The sequence below is a fragment of the Squalius cephalus genome, assembly GCF_949319135.1.
Source record: "Squalius cephalus genome assembly, chromosome: 25".
Classification (NCBI taxonomy): domain Eukaryota; kingdom Metazoa; phylum Chordata; class Actinopteri; order Cypriniformes; family Leuciscidae; genus Squalius; species Squalius cephalus.
In genome coordinates this window covers 9,345,894-9,359,898 of record NC_137146.1, presented here as the reverse complement: position 1 = coordinate 9,359,898, position 14,005 = coordinate 9,345,894, and the positions used below count along the sequence as shown (strand labels likewise).

The following is a 14,005-nucleotide window of genomic DNA, read 5'->3' as shown; positions in this document are numbered from 1 at the left end:
ATGATGCCGTAACGCATCGATCCACTTCTTAAAAACGAACGGTTCAAAGGAATCGATTCGTGGATTTTTTATTTATTTTTTTAGGCTTCATATTACCAGTTGTGTTACATCAAAATGTAACCGGCTGGAAAACGGGTCCTACTGGCTCGGTTGGAGAACTGGTCCCCACAGTTTATACCAGTGTTTAAAAAAAGGTATTAAAATAGTTTCTGTGAATCGGGATGACACTTTTGTTTTATTTCTTACATGTCCTATATATGATATATAATACATAACAATCATGCACTCTGAAGCTGTTAATGAAACATTACAATGAAACGGTGAATCCTAAATATGCCTTTTTATTAATAGTAATGGCACAAGATGCATCATTATAAGGCTATACGTGTTTTTAGTAATATTTCAATAAACATCTTTAGTTTCTAGTGACAGAAACTAAACTATGAAATGACATCCACTTAGTGCTCATGTTACTCTGCCACTTCATAACCCAGCGTGTCTCCCAGATGCTGATGGGCGAAGAATGTTCTGGCCATTTGATTGATCTGCTCGTAGGCCCCAATGCTGCGGAAGTATTCCACATAGTTCCAGAAATCTGAGGTGGAATATGACCAGTAGGGCATAGCCGGGGGCTTTTCATAGGGTACTATGTGAGAGAAAGAAAAATAGAGCTTGTGTATTTCTGCTGAATTCTTGCATTCCAGAATTCCTGATGATGTGTAACTGCAGAAGTTATGTCTAAATGTGCCTCTTTGTGTCCTCAGACTGGCAAACACAACAATACACTTAATATAGTGAATATAATTATAAAGCAGCATCAACATTTCATACAATCCAATTATGTGTTCAAACAAAAGCTTCATTGTGCATTTTTTAAATACTATTAATACTGTAGGTTATATACTGGCTAAAGGTGTGTAAACAAAATGCTAAATAGTCTGTTTACCCCCTTCAGGAATGAATCTGGCACCTGTGGAAGGAGAAAGTAGAGGAAGAGTGAATGAAATCCCTTACAAAGAGCTGATTCAGGCTCAGATCTCCTGAGGGATTCAAGAAATGTGTGCATTTCCTCCTCAAATATTATTCCTAACTATGTCCACACTTGTCCTGATGAACACAGCTCAAGTCTTTAGTGTTTTTAATATTAACATATTGTATTGTTTTCCTTTAAACATGTATTCCAGTTTGCTTATTTGACAAATAGCAAGTATATGTCTAATAAGATCGGTCTCATATTCTGATAATCATGAAGTAGCGTTCAAAGCAAATATCTAGCCTACAATGTCCAGAGATAGTTATATGAGGAATATACACTACTTACTGCTGAGATTATTAGCAAGAAAACACAGCAAGAAAACCCAAAAAAGCACACTCCACTTCATCTTTCCCTGAAAAAAAAAAAAACTTTACTAATTACAATTATGGTTAAAATATAACATTGAAAAATATGTAAACTTTTGCTATACTATATTCACGCATTCCTCATAATTGGGTTGGAAATAAACAACATTACCTCCTTTGCTGCACTGATTGCACGAGGTCCGGCAGTTTCTGCGAGCTAAAAGATTTTGTGCTTCACAGGTTCTGCACGGACTGGACCCTGAGTTCAGGAAAGTTTTGTCCCCTCCCAAACTAGATCTACATCATTGAAACCACCTCAAGACCGTTTATGATATGCATTTCAAATCAAATAGGTTTATTCATCATTCCATATAAAAAAAAACAACAACATTAGATTCCAAGAACATAATTCCATTTTTAATTCATTAATATTCCAATAGAAATCTAAACACCAAGCATTCCTAAAAGGCATAGAAAATACACTTTTGAGGACCAATGCACATGTGCAGAACAGACAGGACTTTAGTATATTCACAAAATAAACACCTGTTAATTAAAATCATTATACAGTAATGACATGACATAACCGGAAACTTCATTGGCAAAAGGTTATGCTTTTATTTATTTTTCAAGAGGTGCAAAAATAGAGCACTATATTGCAGGCTGGGTTCAGCAGTTTTATGCAACAGGAGTAGTTTTATAATGATAATTTAAGTTGTTTTCACTCATAATAGAGATAGTGAAGGCACAAACTTTTCTGAACCAAAATGATATATTTCAGTTTTCACTGTTTAAAAAGGACCATCGCATCCTTGCTGATCTGTGGGTGTCATTTTGCTCACGTCGATGTTGTCACGTGAGAAGATCTCTTTGGCGTGGTAGACGGCCTCTGCGGGGAGAATGCGTGAGCGCGAGAGGATCCAGGCATAGTCCACGTGAAACAGCCTGAGAACATCAGTGCACGAGTAAACAAGAGAAATGCTGTTGTAGTCGGTGGACAGGACCCAGTATGGGGCGTAGGGTGTGACTGAAAAAGAATTTCACAGAAAGTGAATTTTAAAAAAAGAGCTATTCACACTTGAAAACAATAGAAAAGAGATGTTCTAGATTTGAAAACATTGATAGACTTACAGTAGGAGAAACTGACTCCAAGCTTTGCTGGCTCCCTCATGTCCTGAACGACTGCTGTGCCCTCTGCTTTTCTTATTTTTCCTTTGCTGTTTTATATAAATACATGGATAAATGATTGTGACGAAAACTCTAGTTAGAAGTCAAAAGACTTGATTTGGTCTATAAATTACTCACTATGTCTGAACATTGAGAACTTCGATGGTGTTGTCAGGTCTTAGCGAGTAGTTTGCCTCAATGCACTTGCCTTTCTCAAAGGATGCTGGGAGTTTTTCGATCTCATACCACTTTCCAAGGTACTTGAAATGAAAGGTAGAGCTCAAATAAGCAGACAGTACAATGTTAAGAACACAAGTACACTCAAAAATAAAAATTCTGTAATTTTTTCACCCTCATGTCATTCCAAACCAAACAAAAGAAGAGCATTCGGATTTGGAAGTACAAGAGTAAAAAACGAAAGTTTTGGGGGGTGACATATTTAAGATTCTATATATTTATAGTCCTACCTTGTTTATTTCAAAGTTTGGCTGTACCATTGGTGTTGGGCAGGGGCCCCAACGAAAAGTCTGAGCACAAGCCAAGGGAAGCAGAAGAGGTATGAGCAACACAATCATGGCCTTCATCATGTCAAGAACTGGTGTCTCAGCTGTGACGAGAAAGTTATGGAGTCATGAGCTCAAGTGCATTAGTCATTTCATGTTGTGACAATGACAGTGTTAAAGGGATATTTGTATTATTTCTGCACAATGGCTTGTTAGAAAATGCAACCTATTGTCTAATTACAAAAGACCCGGTGTTCTGTGACCCACCGAATTATGTGACTAGGCGCTGTATTGAGCCAATAGGCCTATAGTCACAATTCCCAACCATACCATCAATACATTAGGTAGCCTATGTGTACCGGTGGGTAACATATTTCGGTATAACACTGATTAACACGCTTCTGGCGTTCTACTGCGATTGAGTGTAAAAACAACTTGCATTTGGGGGGAAAACTCGCGTATCGTTGTTTCTCCCGGTGTTTCGCGCGTTCTTAAAATGGCGTTTCAAATTAACAGAAATCCTGGAGATTTCGCTGCGCTACGTCTCGCGTTTCTCCATGTGAACCTAAGAAATGTAGCATGTGGGGAGTTTTTAGACGCCTTTTGTTTTGAATGGCATGATTTTTTTTCTATAGCTGTCAAACCTGCTGGACCCGTTTGCAAAAAAACAACAAATCAGTGGCGTACACGTGCAGTAACTAGGCTATGTTATAAAACTCTGTGGTTACGACATTTTTTGAATAGCTATCACTTATTGATTAAATTACTGAGGAATATAGGCCTATATATACACATTTTACTGTAATGCTTTTGTTAAACAGGCTAGATTAAATCATATAAATTCAGTTTGTTGGATAAAATCAATAGGCTACTGTTTAGTTTAGTTTTTTTTTTTTTTTTAGTTTTTTTTTTAGTTAAGGTGATAGCCCTAAAATAAAATACCAAACACAGGTTCACAATACACAGAACACAATACAAGTATAGACAGAAAATAATACAATTGAAATAATTATGATAAAATATTATGATATAGCCTAAATAATATTATACAGTAAAAAAAATCACAAAACAGGCATAATAACAATGCAAAGTAAATGGGTACCTGTCTCAGAGGAAGATGTTGTTATGCACAGAGCTGAAGGTGTTGAGTGTGCGCTGGAACACTAACAGTGCGCTGATAAGAGAGGAGGAGACACTCATAATAGACAGAGATTGTATTGTAACAAGAAGCAGCTGATTATGTAAATAGATATCATGGGAGTAGTACCGCAGAGACAATGTGTGCTGTTTGTGTCTCTTTATTTGTCATTTTTACATAAACCCTTCCTATTCAAACAATGACAGAATGGTTTATAGTAATGTGGATCAGGTGACCTTATTTATCAAGGTAATTTTCAGCAGTTTCAGTCCCTTATTCGTTCATAAAACTGACAATCAGACTTTCTTAAGGGCTGTAGACATTAAATGATGTAATTCTTGAGTCCTCCACTGCTCGTGATGAACAAATGGCAGTGGCATAACCTGTTTTAAAGTGATATAACCATGGTAGGCTGTTAAGTATTATTACAAAACAAGTATTACTAATAATGTTATATAAGTTAGATAGTAAAAGTATATGATATCTCAGTATAGTTTCACCACATTTTTTGGTTCAATGTCAACTTGGTGATGTAAATGCCACTGCTGGTTAATTGCTTGATCAAAATCAATAGCAAACAAAAGGTGTTTTCACAAAACCTTGTGTTAAAATCTTTTAAAACCCTATAGGTTTTAACCCCGGGTTAACAATAATTAATGTGAAAAGCAGACATCCCACCTCTCCCGGAAGTTTCAGGAGTCTCCTGCATTTTGATATTGGCTCCCTGACGGCCACAAATTATACAATATCTCAGAAAACGTTTTTTTGGATAGTGAGCGAAATGAGTTTTTGCTGGGTGCGATGTCTGGTAAAGCCCAAGATTTTTGCGATCTTTAAGCATGCACTCTTAAAGAGTAAAGGTTATAATATAATACAATATAAATAAAGTTTCTTTATTGGCATCTATGGTGAAGAACATTTTTCATTCACAAAATCTTTCCATTCTACTAAAGGTTCTTTATTGTGGTTCTTTAGATTATTAAAATGTTCATCACACAGAAAAAAGGGTTCTTTGGAGAGCCCAAAATGGTTCTTCTATACATTGCTGTGAAAACCTCTTTTTGGAATCTTTATTTTTAAAAGTTTAGCAACTAAAATCTGTTGAAAGGGTCCAGTAGGAAATAAAGACCATTCCCCATCAACATTTATGAAGGTTTACCTGAAATAATACATGAATAATTAACCTAACAATATTTGAAATCTAATATTCCGAATGACTGATGAGATACCTTCACAAGGCAGATTTAGATACCGAAATGAATAAAATTACCTGTAAAATTACGCTTAAGCCCAGTATAATGGAGCAAAAAGAGAAAAGCTTTTTGTCTTGGAATTGTAATTAAATAAAAATATGCCGTTTCAAAAGAACTTTGAAGTAGGCCTACAATTAATTATGTGCTTTTCTCCTTGAATGCACCAATGGTCCATTCATGTGCCTGCTGTCTCCTTTGGCTCCACCTAATGGTTACAGCTGTTTCTTCTACTTCTTTTTTTTTTTTTGGTTCAACTTCAAACACCGGAAAGAATTCAGACAGGAGGATATGACGTCACCGACCAATCCCCTTGAAGACTTCGAAAATGGCCGTCAAAGCAAAGAGATTTTAATCTACTGTCGAAATAACGTGAGACCTGAATTTTTATTAAAAAATCGAATTCAACTTTATATTTAATAATCACACAATTTAAATAATTATTGCACGTCTCTGTGTTGTGTTTGTAATACATAGACCGAACCTGTGAATTGCGGCTCGCGCTCTACCGGATCGAGCATTTTCGAAATAAGAGCCCTTTGTTTTGCATGTTAAAATTACAAACATTCGTGTCTGCATTTATCCCGTAGCTAATGCATTTAGCTATTTTTAATGCATATTTACAACTACAATTATTGGCTGCATTCTAATATTATGAGTAGTGTTTTAACAATGATAGTTTGTCATCAAGCTTGTTATTTCAGCCAACTTTTGAGTAATGGGCGGGAACTTTTATTTTCCCTAACTGATGATGTCAAGTCTGAACAATCGCACATTTTATTTAGCGTTATAGGTTATTTTATATATGCATCTGTTCTTTAATTTTTTCATGCATGTGTGTTTCATTTAAACAGGTTTTTTGGGTGTGGTTTAAACCATCATAAATTTACGTGAGGTAAGTGAATTATTTTAGTTTTGTTTATTGCTTACAAAACGATTACATATAAATTTGCATCATAGGTATAGGTCTAGTTCACCCAAAATTATATAATCATTTATTAATCCTCATGTTTGTTCCAAACATTTATTATGTGGCATAATTCACCACTTTTATTATATGGGAAAAAAAGATGCAATGCAAGTGAATAATGACAGACTTTCTCTTTAAGAAGTTTAATAGTGGCTGATATTATAAGATGCTCTTGACATTGCATACAGCGATAATAATAATTGCACATCTGCTAATGTTATTTCTGGTATTATCATGGAGCTGCACTCAAATGGCACTTTAATATAATTTTGCACATTTGCATATATAGATGTACTATATTTTAATAGTCTAATTCTTATCTTTATAGCATTTTTCACTTTGTTTGTGTGTGTGTGTCTGTGTTTTTTAGCATACTTTGCACTTGTCTGGGCATTCAATGTGGACAGCAAAGAAAGAATTTCATTGTACAGGGAAATTTATTTTCCTCACTGTGCATATGACAATAAACGCTTTGACTTTGACTTTGCAGGTTGGCAGTCTTACACGTCATGCCACATATCACTCACAGTGAGTTTCTTCTGGAGCAGCTTAAGAGGCAACGTGAGAGAAGTTTTCTGTGTGACTGCACAGTAGCAATAGGACAGGCTCAATATCAAGCCCATCACAATGTTCTGGCAGCCTTTAGTGAGTATTTCTCCACACAGTCTATTGATGCCGGAAGAGAGGATGCCACCATAACTTTGGACCCAGAGTCAGTGAGCAGTGCTGTGTTTGAAAAACTACTGACATATATTTACACCGGGGAATTGAATATGGACGGGTGAGTTCATGGGAATCTAAATCTTCATCTATATAGTCTTCCTACTGACATAGAAAACCTGACATTTTTTTATAAATAGATATATATAAATGTAGGGCTGGGTATTGGCAAGGGCCTCACGATACGATACATATCACGATACATGGGTCACGATACGATATATCACGATACGATACAATACAATACATATTGCGATATATTGCAATATTTTTTTTTTTAAATCAAAAATGTAATAAAAAAGAAAGAAATAGAGCTGAATATACAACTTTTTATGTACCACCTGGGGTATTCTGGAATGTGTATCACATTATATTGATAACTCAGCAGACAAAAACTTAAATTCCAATTTATTCGCAAAGGTATTTGCATTGTGTCGAGTGTGTCTGCGTGCGCGAGCGCCAGTGCGCGAGAGACGGAGTGTGTCTGCGCGCGAGAGAGACCGAGTGTGCCCCAGCATTAGTAGCCTAATTGGTACATAATATTATATACTATAAGAGGCATGGAAGTTCGATTAATGGACAGCAATAATCAGTACTACAAACGTCTTGTTTTGAACTATTGTTTATAATAATTTAATTGTTGTTTTTATTTATATTGTTGTCCATTAATCGAACGTCCATGCCTCTTATATAATATTTATATATTATTACTACATACATTCAATCTTATTTAATCCTCCATATGGAAGTTTATGTGCTCGAATTATTTATATTTATTAAACAATAGTTCAAAACAAGACGTTTGCACTGATGTGTCCATTAATCGAACTTCCATGCCTCTTATATAGTAATTATGTATGTACCTAACCAGTCCAATACTAATGCTCGGACTCGGTCTCTCTCGCACGCAGACACCCTCGGTTTCTCTCGCACGCAGACACACTCGGTTTCTCTCGCGCAGACACACTCGGTTTCTCTCGCGCAGACACACTCGGTTTCTCTCGCGCGCGGATACTCTCTCGAGCTCTGTTGCTCGCTCGCGCAGTTCGCTTCGCTTTTGTCCAGTCCGGCGCCTCATACAACTGGACAGTTGAGTGACAGTTGACAACTGTCGTGAGTCAGCGACAACTACAGCAGCGGCGGAGGAGGTCGTTTGACGCACACAGAGGGATTTGATGAAAAATTATTATTATTTTTTTTTTTTTAAATATCGATACTAGAGGTTGAAATATCGATACACTATCGTGAAAAAAAATATCGCGATAGTTAGCTGTATCGATATTTTTGCACAGCCCTATATAAATGTAATATATTTTAGCATAATTTTAAGGTCTCAAAAAATAATACTGTACATTAAAACTATATATATATATAGTTAGCCAATGAAATGTTTTATAGCAGGGTAAAATAAAATAAAAATCATATTCATTACTGACATTTTTTTTTTACTTTTAAAATTTTATATATAGTGCTGGCCATCCAACATAAAAGTTTGTGTTTAAATAATATATGTGTGTGTACTGTGTATAATTATTTTGTATATATAAATACACACATATGCATGTATATACTTAAGAGAAATATGTTATTTATATATACAATATTTATATATAATATAAATTATGTATAAATATATATACAGTATATACATGCATATGTGTGTATTTATATATTCAAAATAATTATATACAGTACACACACATATATTATTTAAACACAAACTTTTATTTTAATCGTTGCCCACCACTAATATATATATGTATATATATATATATATATATATATATATATATATATATATATATAAAGAGAGAAAGATAGCATATTTGTTGTGCTTTGTTGTCTACAGAGAAGAAATTGAAAGTGTTCAGAAAGCTGCATCTTATCTTGGTATGCCCGAGGTTGTGGCTCGCTGTACCCTATCCCAAGATGATCTCAAAACTGGTGGCTCGCCCGCAAGACAAATGCAGTATGAAGATCCACATTCCCCCCTGAGCCCAGACGACTATGAACCTTTAGAGCCGATCTCACAGGTGGAGGAACGGATGTGGTTAAGGGGAGAGAAAGAAGATGGGTCTCAGGATGATCCCGCCTCTACGGATGAAGCCCAGTCGTCCAGCGAACAAACTCCCCAGAGAAGCGGCAAGAGAGGGAGGAAACCCAAAACCAGGTTGTATGAGGATGATGTTGAGAGGGAGGCCATCGCTGCTCAAAGAGGCAGAGGAAGAGGTCGGGGGAGACCGAGAGGTCGCCCACGGGTGAGGCCATTGAGTTTCGATTCAACTGATCAATCACCAGCACAGCAAAGCATGAATCCAAATAGCAGCTCTGTAGGGAGAGGATCCGGAAGACCGAGAGGTCGCCCGCGGATTAGGCCTTTGACCACTGATAGAGATGATTCTGGTAACGCTGAAGACGATTCTGTAGCAAACAAAGATCAAGAAGAGGAGAACTCTACCCGCAAAAGAGGACGTCCACGAATTAGACCCCTACCGTCTGAAGCGGAAGGAGACGAAGAACAAGGAGACACCCAAGAAACAGAGGTTGTTGAAGACGATGCTGTGAATGCTGGTGAGGAAGATGACGGTAAGGAAAAGACTGATACAGAGAACCCTGGTGAAGCTGCGGCTTCCAAACGAGGGAGAGGAAGACCACGGACTAAGCCGTTATCCACTGAGAACCAAACTACAAATGCTGAGACCGCAATTACAAAGACAGAAGACGGTTCAGAAACTGCAAAAACAAAAGAGAACGAAGGGACCGGTCGTAAAAGAGGAAGACCTCGTTCTAAGCCCCTTTCTTCTGAGGCACCCGAATCTTCAAATCCAATAGAGAACAGTGGAGAAGAAGCTGGTGAAGAAGCAAACCAAGACTTTGAGAAACACACTGAAGAAGGCTCATCTCAAGGCACAGAAGATTCAGAGTCAAGTGCTGCGAAGAAAATCCGCGCCAGCACCAGAAAGAGAAGCTTGAGTAGAAAGCTGAAAGAAAGCCAAGCTAGCAACGAGGAAGATGATGACGACGAAGAGGATGACGAATTTGGCAATGACAATGAGGACTGGGCAGGAGAAGAGGAAGTGAAACCTTTGCAGGACAAACACAGGCCTATTTGTAACATCTGCGGAAACCTCTTCTCTGAGATGAGCAGTCTGCGCAGACACATGCGCATACACAAGGGCCTCAAACCCTATCAGTGCCAGCTCTGTACCCGCTCCTTCAGACAGGGAAACCAGCTGAAGACCCATATGCGCATACACACAGGTACACATCTCACATGAAGTTGTTACACTGCATTAATACACTAAATCTCTTGGATTAATCCATTGTCTTGATGACAAAAAAAATGTACATGATACTATTCAAAAGTTTGGGGTCGGTAAGATTTTTTGACTCTCTTAGCCTGCATGTTTTGATCAAAAATACTGTAAAAACAGTAATATTGTGAAATATAATTACAATTTAAATGTCTATTTTACATTTTTTAATACATTTTAAAATGTAATTTGTCCCTGTGATGGCAAATCTTAATTTTCAGCATCATTGCTCCAGTCTTCAGTGTCACATGATCCTTCAGAAATCATTCTAATATGCTGATTTGGTGCTCAAGAAACCGTTCTTATCATCAATGTTGAAAACAGTATTTTTGTGGAATCCTTGATGATTTTTTTTTCATGATTATTCTTTGATAAATAGAAGGTAAAAACAGCATTTATTTGAAAAAGAAATATTTTTGGGATATTATAATTGTATTTACTGTCACTTTTGATCATTTTAATGCATCCATGCTGAAGAGAATTTTCTTCCAAATAAAAAAAATCTTACTGACCCCAAACTTTTGAACTGTAGTGTCTGTGTCATAATTTTGTTTGTAGGTTTATGTGGAGTGATGCATGTTCTGTGCTGTTTTCAGGAGAGAAGCCCTTCAATTGTACGTCCTGCGAGGCACGTTTTGCTCAGAAGTGTCAGCTGGTCTATCATTGCCGCATGCATCACGGAGAAGAAAAGCCACACAAATGTGATTTCTGTGGAGCGGCTTTTGCCACATCTAGCAATTTAAAAATTCACATAAGGTATCTAGTGCAGTTCATGAGAACAATTCCAGTTCTTTTTCATTGATACAAATACACTTAAACATGATTGTGAGTGAATCTTAGTGTTGTAAAATAAAGTTTGCATAAATCAAAACTAAAACTAGACTAAATGTTACAATGATAAAATATTCACAATGAATGTTTTATTGTTTTATATGGTTGAATACATTTTTGGACACTAAAACATAAAAATAATGATCTTATTGGTCAATAAGTTTCCATCGACTTCTCTTTCTTACCCATTTGCTCTCAGAAAGCACAGTGGTGAGAAGCCGTATGAATGTGGAGAATGTGGGAAGCGCTTCACACAGGCCAGCACTCTAATGTACCACAAGCGACGACACACGGGAGAGAAACCGTACATCTGCGACACCTGCGGCATGGCCTTCGCTGTGTCCAGCTCTCTCATCGCTCACACCAGGAAACACACCGGTGGGTTTATAATTCATAAAAGCTGTCAGCATTTTCTGGTCATTTCGACGCCACTTGGAGTCTGTTGAATAAATGACTTTTTTTAATCAATGCACTCCATTTTTAGGTGTGACTCCATATATATGCTTGGATTGCGGCAAACCTTGCTTAACCGCTGGTGAACTTCGAAAACATATGGACATCCACAACGGTAAATTTAACAAGTTGGGCGTTTTCAAAATGGAAACCTTGTATTTCCAAATATGGATTTATTTAGGTCCTTTTTGCCTTTAGGCTCGAGAAAAGTGAGGTGTAACCTGTGTGGGAACATGTTTTCAGACATATATAGCTTGAAGAAGCACAGCATTTTGAAGCATAATGGTGTGTTTATTTCTTGTTTAATTATATATTATTGCTAAATTGATCTGTCCATTCATCTAAATGTCTATTTTAAAACATACTTTTCAGTTCTTCCTGAACAAGAGCAGACTCAGACTGTGAAATCCGACCCGACGCAGTGTCCTCTCAACATCCCCATCGACCACCAGGGCCTGATTGCACGGGTGCGCTCTGCCCTTGTCGATTCCCAAGACCATGAAATTCAGATGGAGTCCCAGTTGCCAATTTTGCCCCCCGAAGCCCAGCTCATCATCCAACAGTCGGCAGAGCCGCAGATGATCATACAGCACGCAGACGGCTCAGAGCCCTCCATGATCTTCCAGCACGCGGACTCATCCGAAGCGCCGGTTCTCATCCAACACGGAGAATCTGGCGAGCAAGTCAGCTACGTTGTGGAACAGTACGAAATCCCAGCGACTGCTGAGATGGAGCACACGCAGATTGTCATCGTTCAGACCATTGATTAAAATACCAGGTTTTACTTCCATTTTAAGTGTATTTTCTCCATGAAGTGAAGACTGAAGGTAGGATCAGCCAGGCCAGTGCGGAAGCAATTTGTTATGATTGTTTTCTAATCATCTGAATTACAAACTCTTAGCAGATATCAGTTATACAAAGCTATTGTGTGAGCGTGTGAGGCTTCCCTCTCTTTTTTCCTTCTTAAAGTCTGCAGAATCTGGATCATTAAAGGCATATTTTCTGAAATGAAGGGAAGGCCAAATGTAGGTTTAGCTGTAATATGAAATGCTGTGCTTAGAAAAAGCATTTTGGTTCAAATGTTTAAAAAAAAGATTTTTCTATTTAATTGAAAGGACAGTGCGGACATTACAACTGACTTGGTCATGCTGATGTTTTTGAATTATGCGTTTGTCTTTTAGAAGTATGACATGTAAATACCTAAAATGTTATATAACCCAGTCTCTGAAATATTTCATATATTATGTGAAATAATCCTCTAACAAACTGGGCAGCTTTTATAATAAATCATCTCACATCTGAATATGTGTTGTGGTTGATATATATTTGAGTAATGCATTCATGAAATTCATTGGTAAAGACCACAGGGAAACACTTTAGTTTAGGGTCCAATTCTCAGTATTAATTAGTTGCTTATTAGCATGCATATTACTAGGATATTTGCTGTTTATTAGTACTTATAAAGCACATATTAATAGCTTATTCGGCATGACCATATTCTACATCCCTTAATCCTACCCAATACCTAAACTTAACAACTACCTTACTAACTATTAATAAGTGGTAATTAGGAGTGTACTGAGGCAAAAGTCATAGTTAATAGTGAGAATTGAACCCTAAACTCTAAAGTGTAACCGACCACAGACATATTTTCAATATTTCAATATTACTGTTTCTATATAAGGTTGATTCTTTAACTAGTGGAAGTTTTCTGTCCCCAGGATGATGTTAAAGAGGAAAAAGACAAAATTTACAAAAACATTCTAGTTATATCTTTTTATTGTGTCTCTTTATTTACATTTGCTTAATTTTGATTTTAAGTTTAAAAACTCTTACATTTACAAGAATTTTACTATATTTTAGCTTTTTATTCAATGCCATTACCTAACAGCATTTGTGAATTTTAATTTAGAAGCAGTCCTTTTTTTATTTATATATATGCTAATATAATTTACAGGTGGATAACATTTTTATTATAGGACCATTTGAGCATTGTCCTTTTTTTGTAGATTTTAAGCAGTCAAAAATGAAGAATCATTCATATATTTCAAATAGGCCTACTTGTTTGTGTAAATGCATTTATGAAGAAGATAATCAGTGAACAAAGATTGAATAGGCATATTTCACTTATTCTCAGTGACTTAAAACATTTGCCCCCGGTTTCACAGACAACCAGAGCCATTGTTTTGTCTCAAGATGCACATCAGTTGTTTTTTTCTAAGGCAATTTCATTAAAGCTACTTAGATGTCCTAATTAAACTTTAAAAAAGGCCCAATCCTGGCTTAATCTAAGCCCTGTCTGTGCATGTCTGTGAAGC

At 36.8% G+C, this 14,005-nt stretch overlaps 3 protein-coding genes across 6 annotated transcripts; 1 reads left to right on the top strand and 2 right to left on the bottom strand.

The window, feature by feature from the left end:
- Window positions 1–326: 326 nt before the first annotated feature.
- Window positions 327–1,382, bottom strand: otos (otospiralin; the record flags this gene model as incomplete). The annotated part of the gene is made up of 3 exons (XM_079863604.1): window positions 327–646; window positions 947–970; window positions 1,322–1,382. The coding sequence occupies 3 exons, from the start codon at window positions 1,380–1,382 to the stop codon at window positions 471–473; spliced, it is 261 nt and encodes an 86-aa protein (XP_079719730.1). The 3' UTR covers window positions 327–470.
- Window positions 1,383–2,122: 740 nt separating this feature from the next.
- apodb (apolipoprotein Db) lies at window positions 2,123–4,204 on the bottom strand. 2 transcript variants are annotated; one of them, XM_079863602.1, is made up of 5 exons: window positions 4,114–4,204; window positions 2,976–3,115; window positions 2,647–2,768; window positions 2,473–2,558; window positions 2,123–2,368 (listed from the first exon to the last, which is right to left on the bottom strand). In XM_079863602.1, exons 2-5 carry the CDS (start codon window positions 3,093–3,095, stop codon window positions 2,133–2,135), a joined length of 564 nt encoding a protein of 187 aa, XP_079719728.1. In that variant the 5' UTR covers window positions 3,096–3,115; window positions 4,114–4,204; the 3' UTR covers window positions 2,123–2,132. The 2 variants fall into 2 exon arrangements, with proteins under 2 accessions (XP_079719728.1, XP_079719729.1); XM_079863603.1 differs by having other exon boundaries at window positions 2,976–3,035; window positions 4,114–4,201.
- A 1,480-nt stretch (window positions 4,205–5,684) lies between these two features.
- mynn (myoneurin) lies at window positions 5,685–12,988 on the top strand. 3 transcript variants are annotated; one of them, XM_079862632.1, is made up of 9 exons: window positions 5,685–5,771; window positions 6,254–6,294; window positions 6,860–7,150; window positions 8,939–10,350; window positions 11,000–11,159; window positions 11,434–11,612; window positions 11,719–11,802; window positions 11,886–11,972; window positions 12,060–12,988. In XM_079862632.1, exons 3-9 carry the CDS (start codon window positions 6,879–6,881, stop codon window positions 12,455–12,457), a joined length of 2,592 nt encoding a protein of 863 aa, XP_079718758.1. In that variant the 5' UTR covers window positions 5,685–5,771; window positions 6,254–6,294; window positions 6,860–6,878; the 3' UTR covers window positions 12,458–12,988. The 3 variants fall into 3 exon arrangements, with proteins under 3 accessions (XP_079718758.1, XP_079718760.1, XP_079718759.1); XM_079862633.1 differs by having other exon boundaries at window positions 5,734–5,773; window positions 6,257–6,294; XM_079862634.1 differs by lacking the exon at window positions 11,886–11,972.
- Window positions 12,989–14,005: the final 1,017 nt, after the last annotated feature.

Excerpts from the sequence above, each read along its gene's own strand:
- apodb (XM_079863602.1), bottom strand. The coding sequence starts at position 3,095 with ATGATGAAGGCCATGATTGTGTTGCTCATACCTCTTCTGCTTCCCTTG. Across the intron at positions 2,769-2,975 it reads CAAACTTTGAAATAAACAAG|TACCTTGGAAAGTGGTATGA; the intron begins GTAGGACTATAA and ends TTTCATTTCAAG. Across the intron at positions 2,369-2,472 it reads TGGAGTCAGTTTCTCCTACT|TCACACCCTACGCCCCATAC; the intron begins GTAAGTCTATCA and ends ATTCTTTTTCAG.
- mynn (XM_079862632.1), top strand. The coding sequence starts at position 6,879 with ATGCCACATATCACTCACAGTGAGTTTCTTCTGGAGCAGCTTAAGAGG. Across the intron at positions 10,351-10,999 it reads CCATATGCGCATACACACAG|GAGAGAAGCCCTTCAATTGT; the intron begins GTACACATCTCA and ends TGCTGTTTTCAG. Across the intron at positions 11,160-11,433 it reads AATTTAAAAATTCACATAAG|AAAGCACAGTGGTGAGAAGC; the intron begins GTATCTAGTGCA and ends ATTTGCTCTCAG.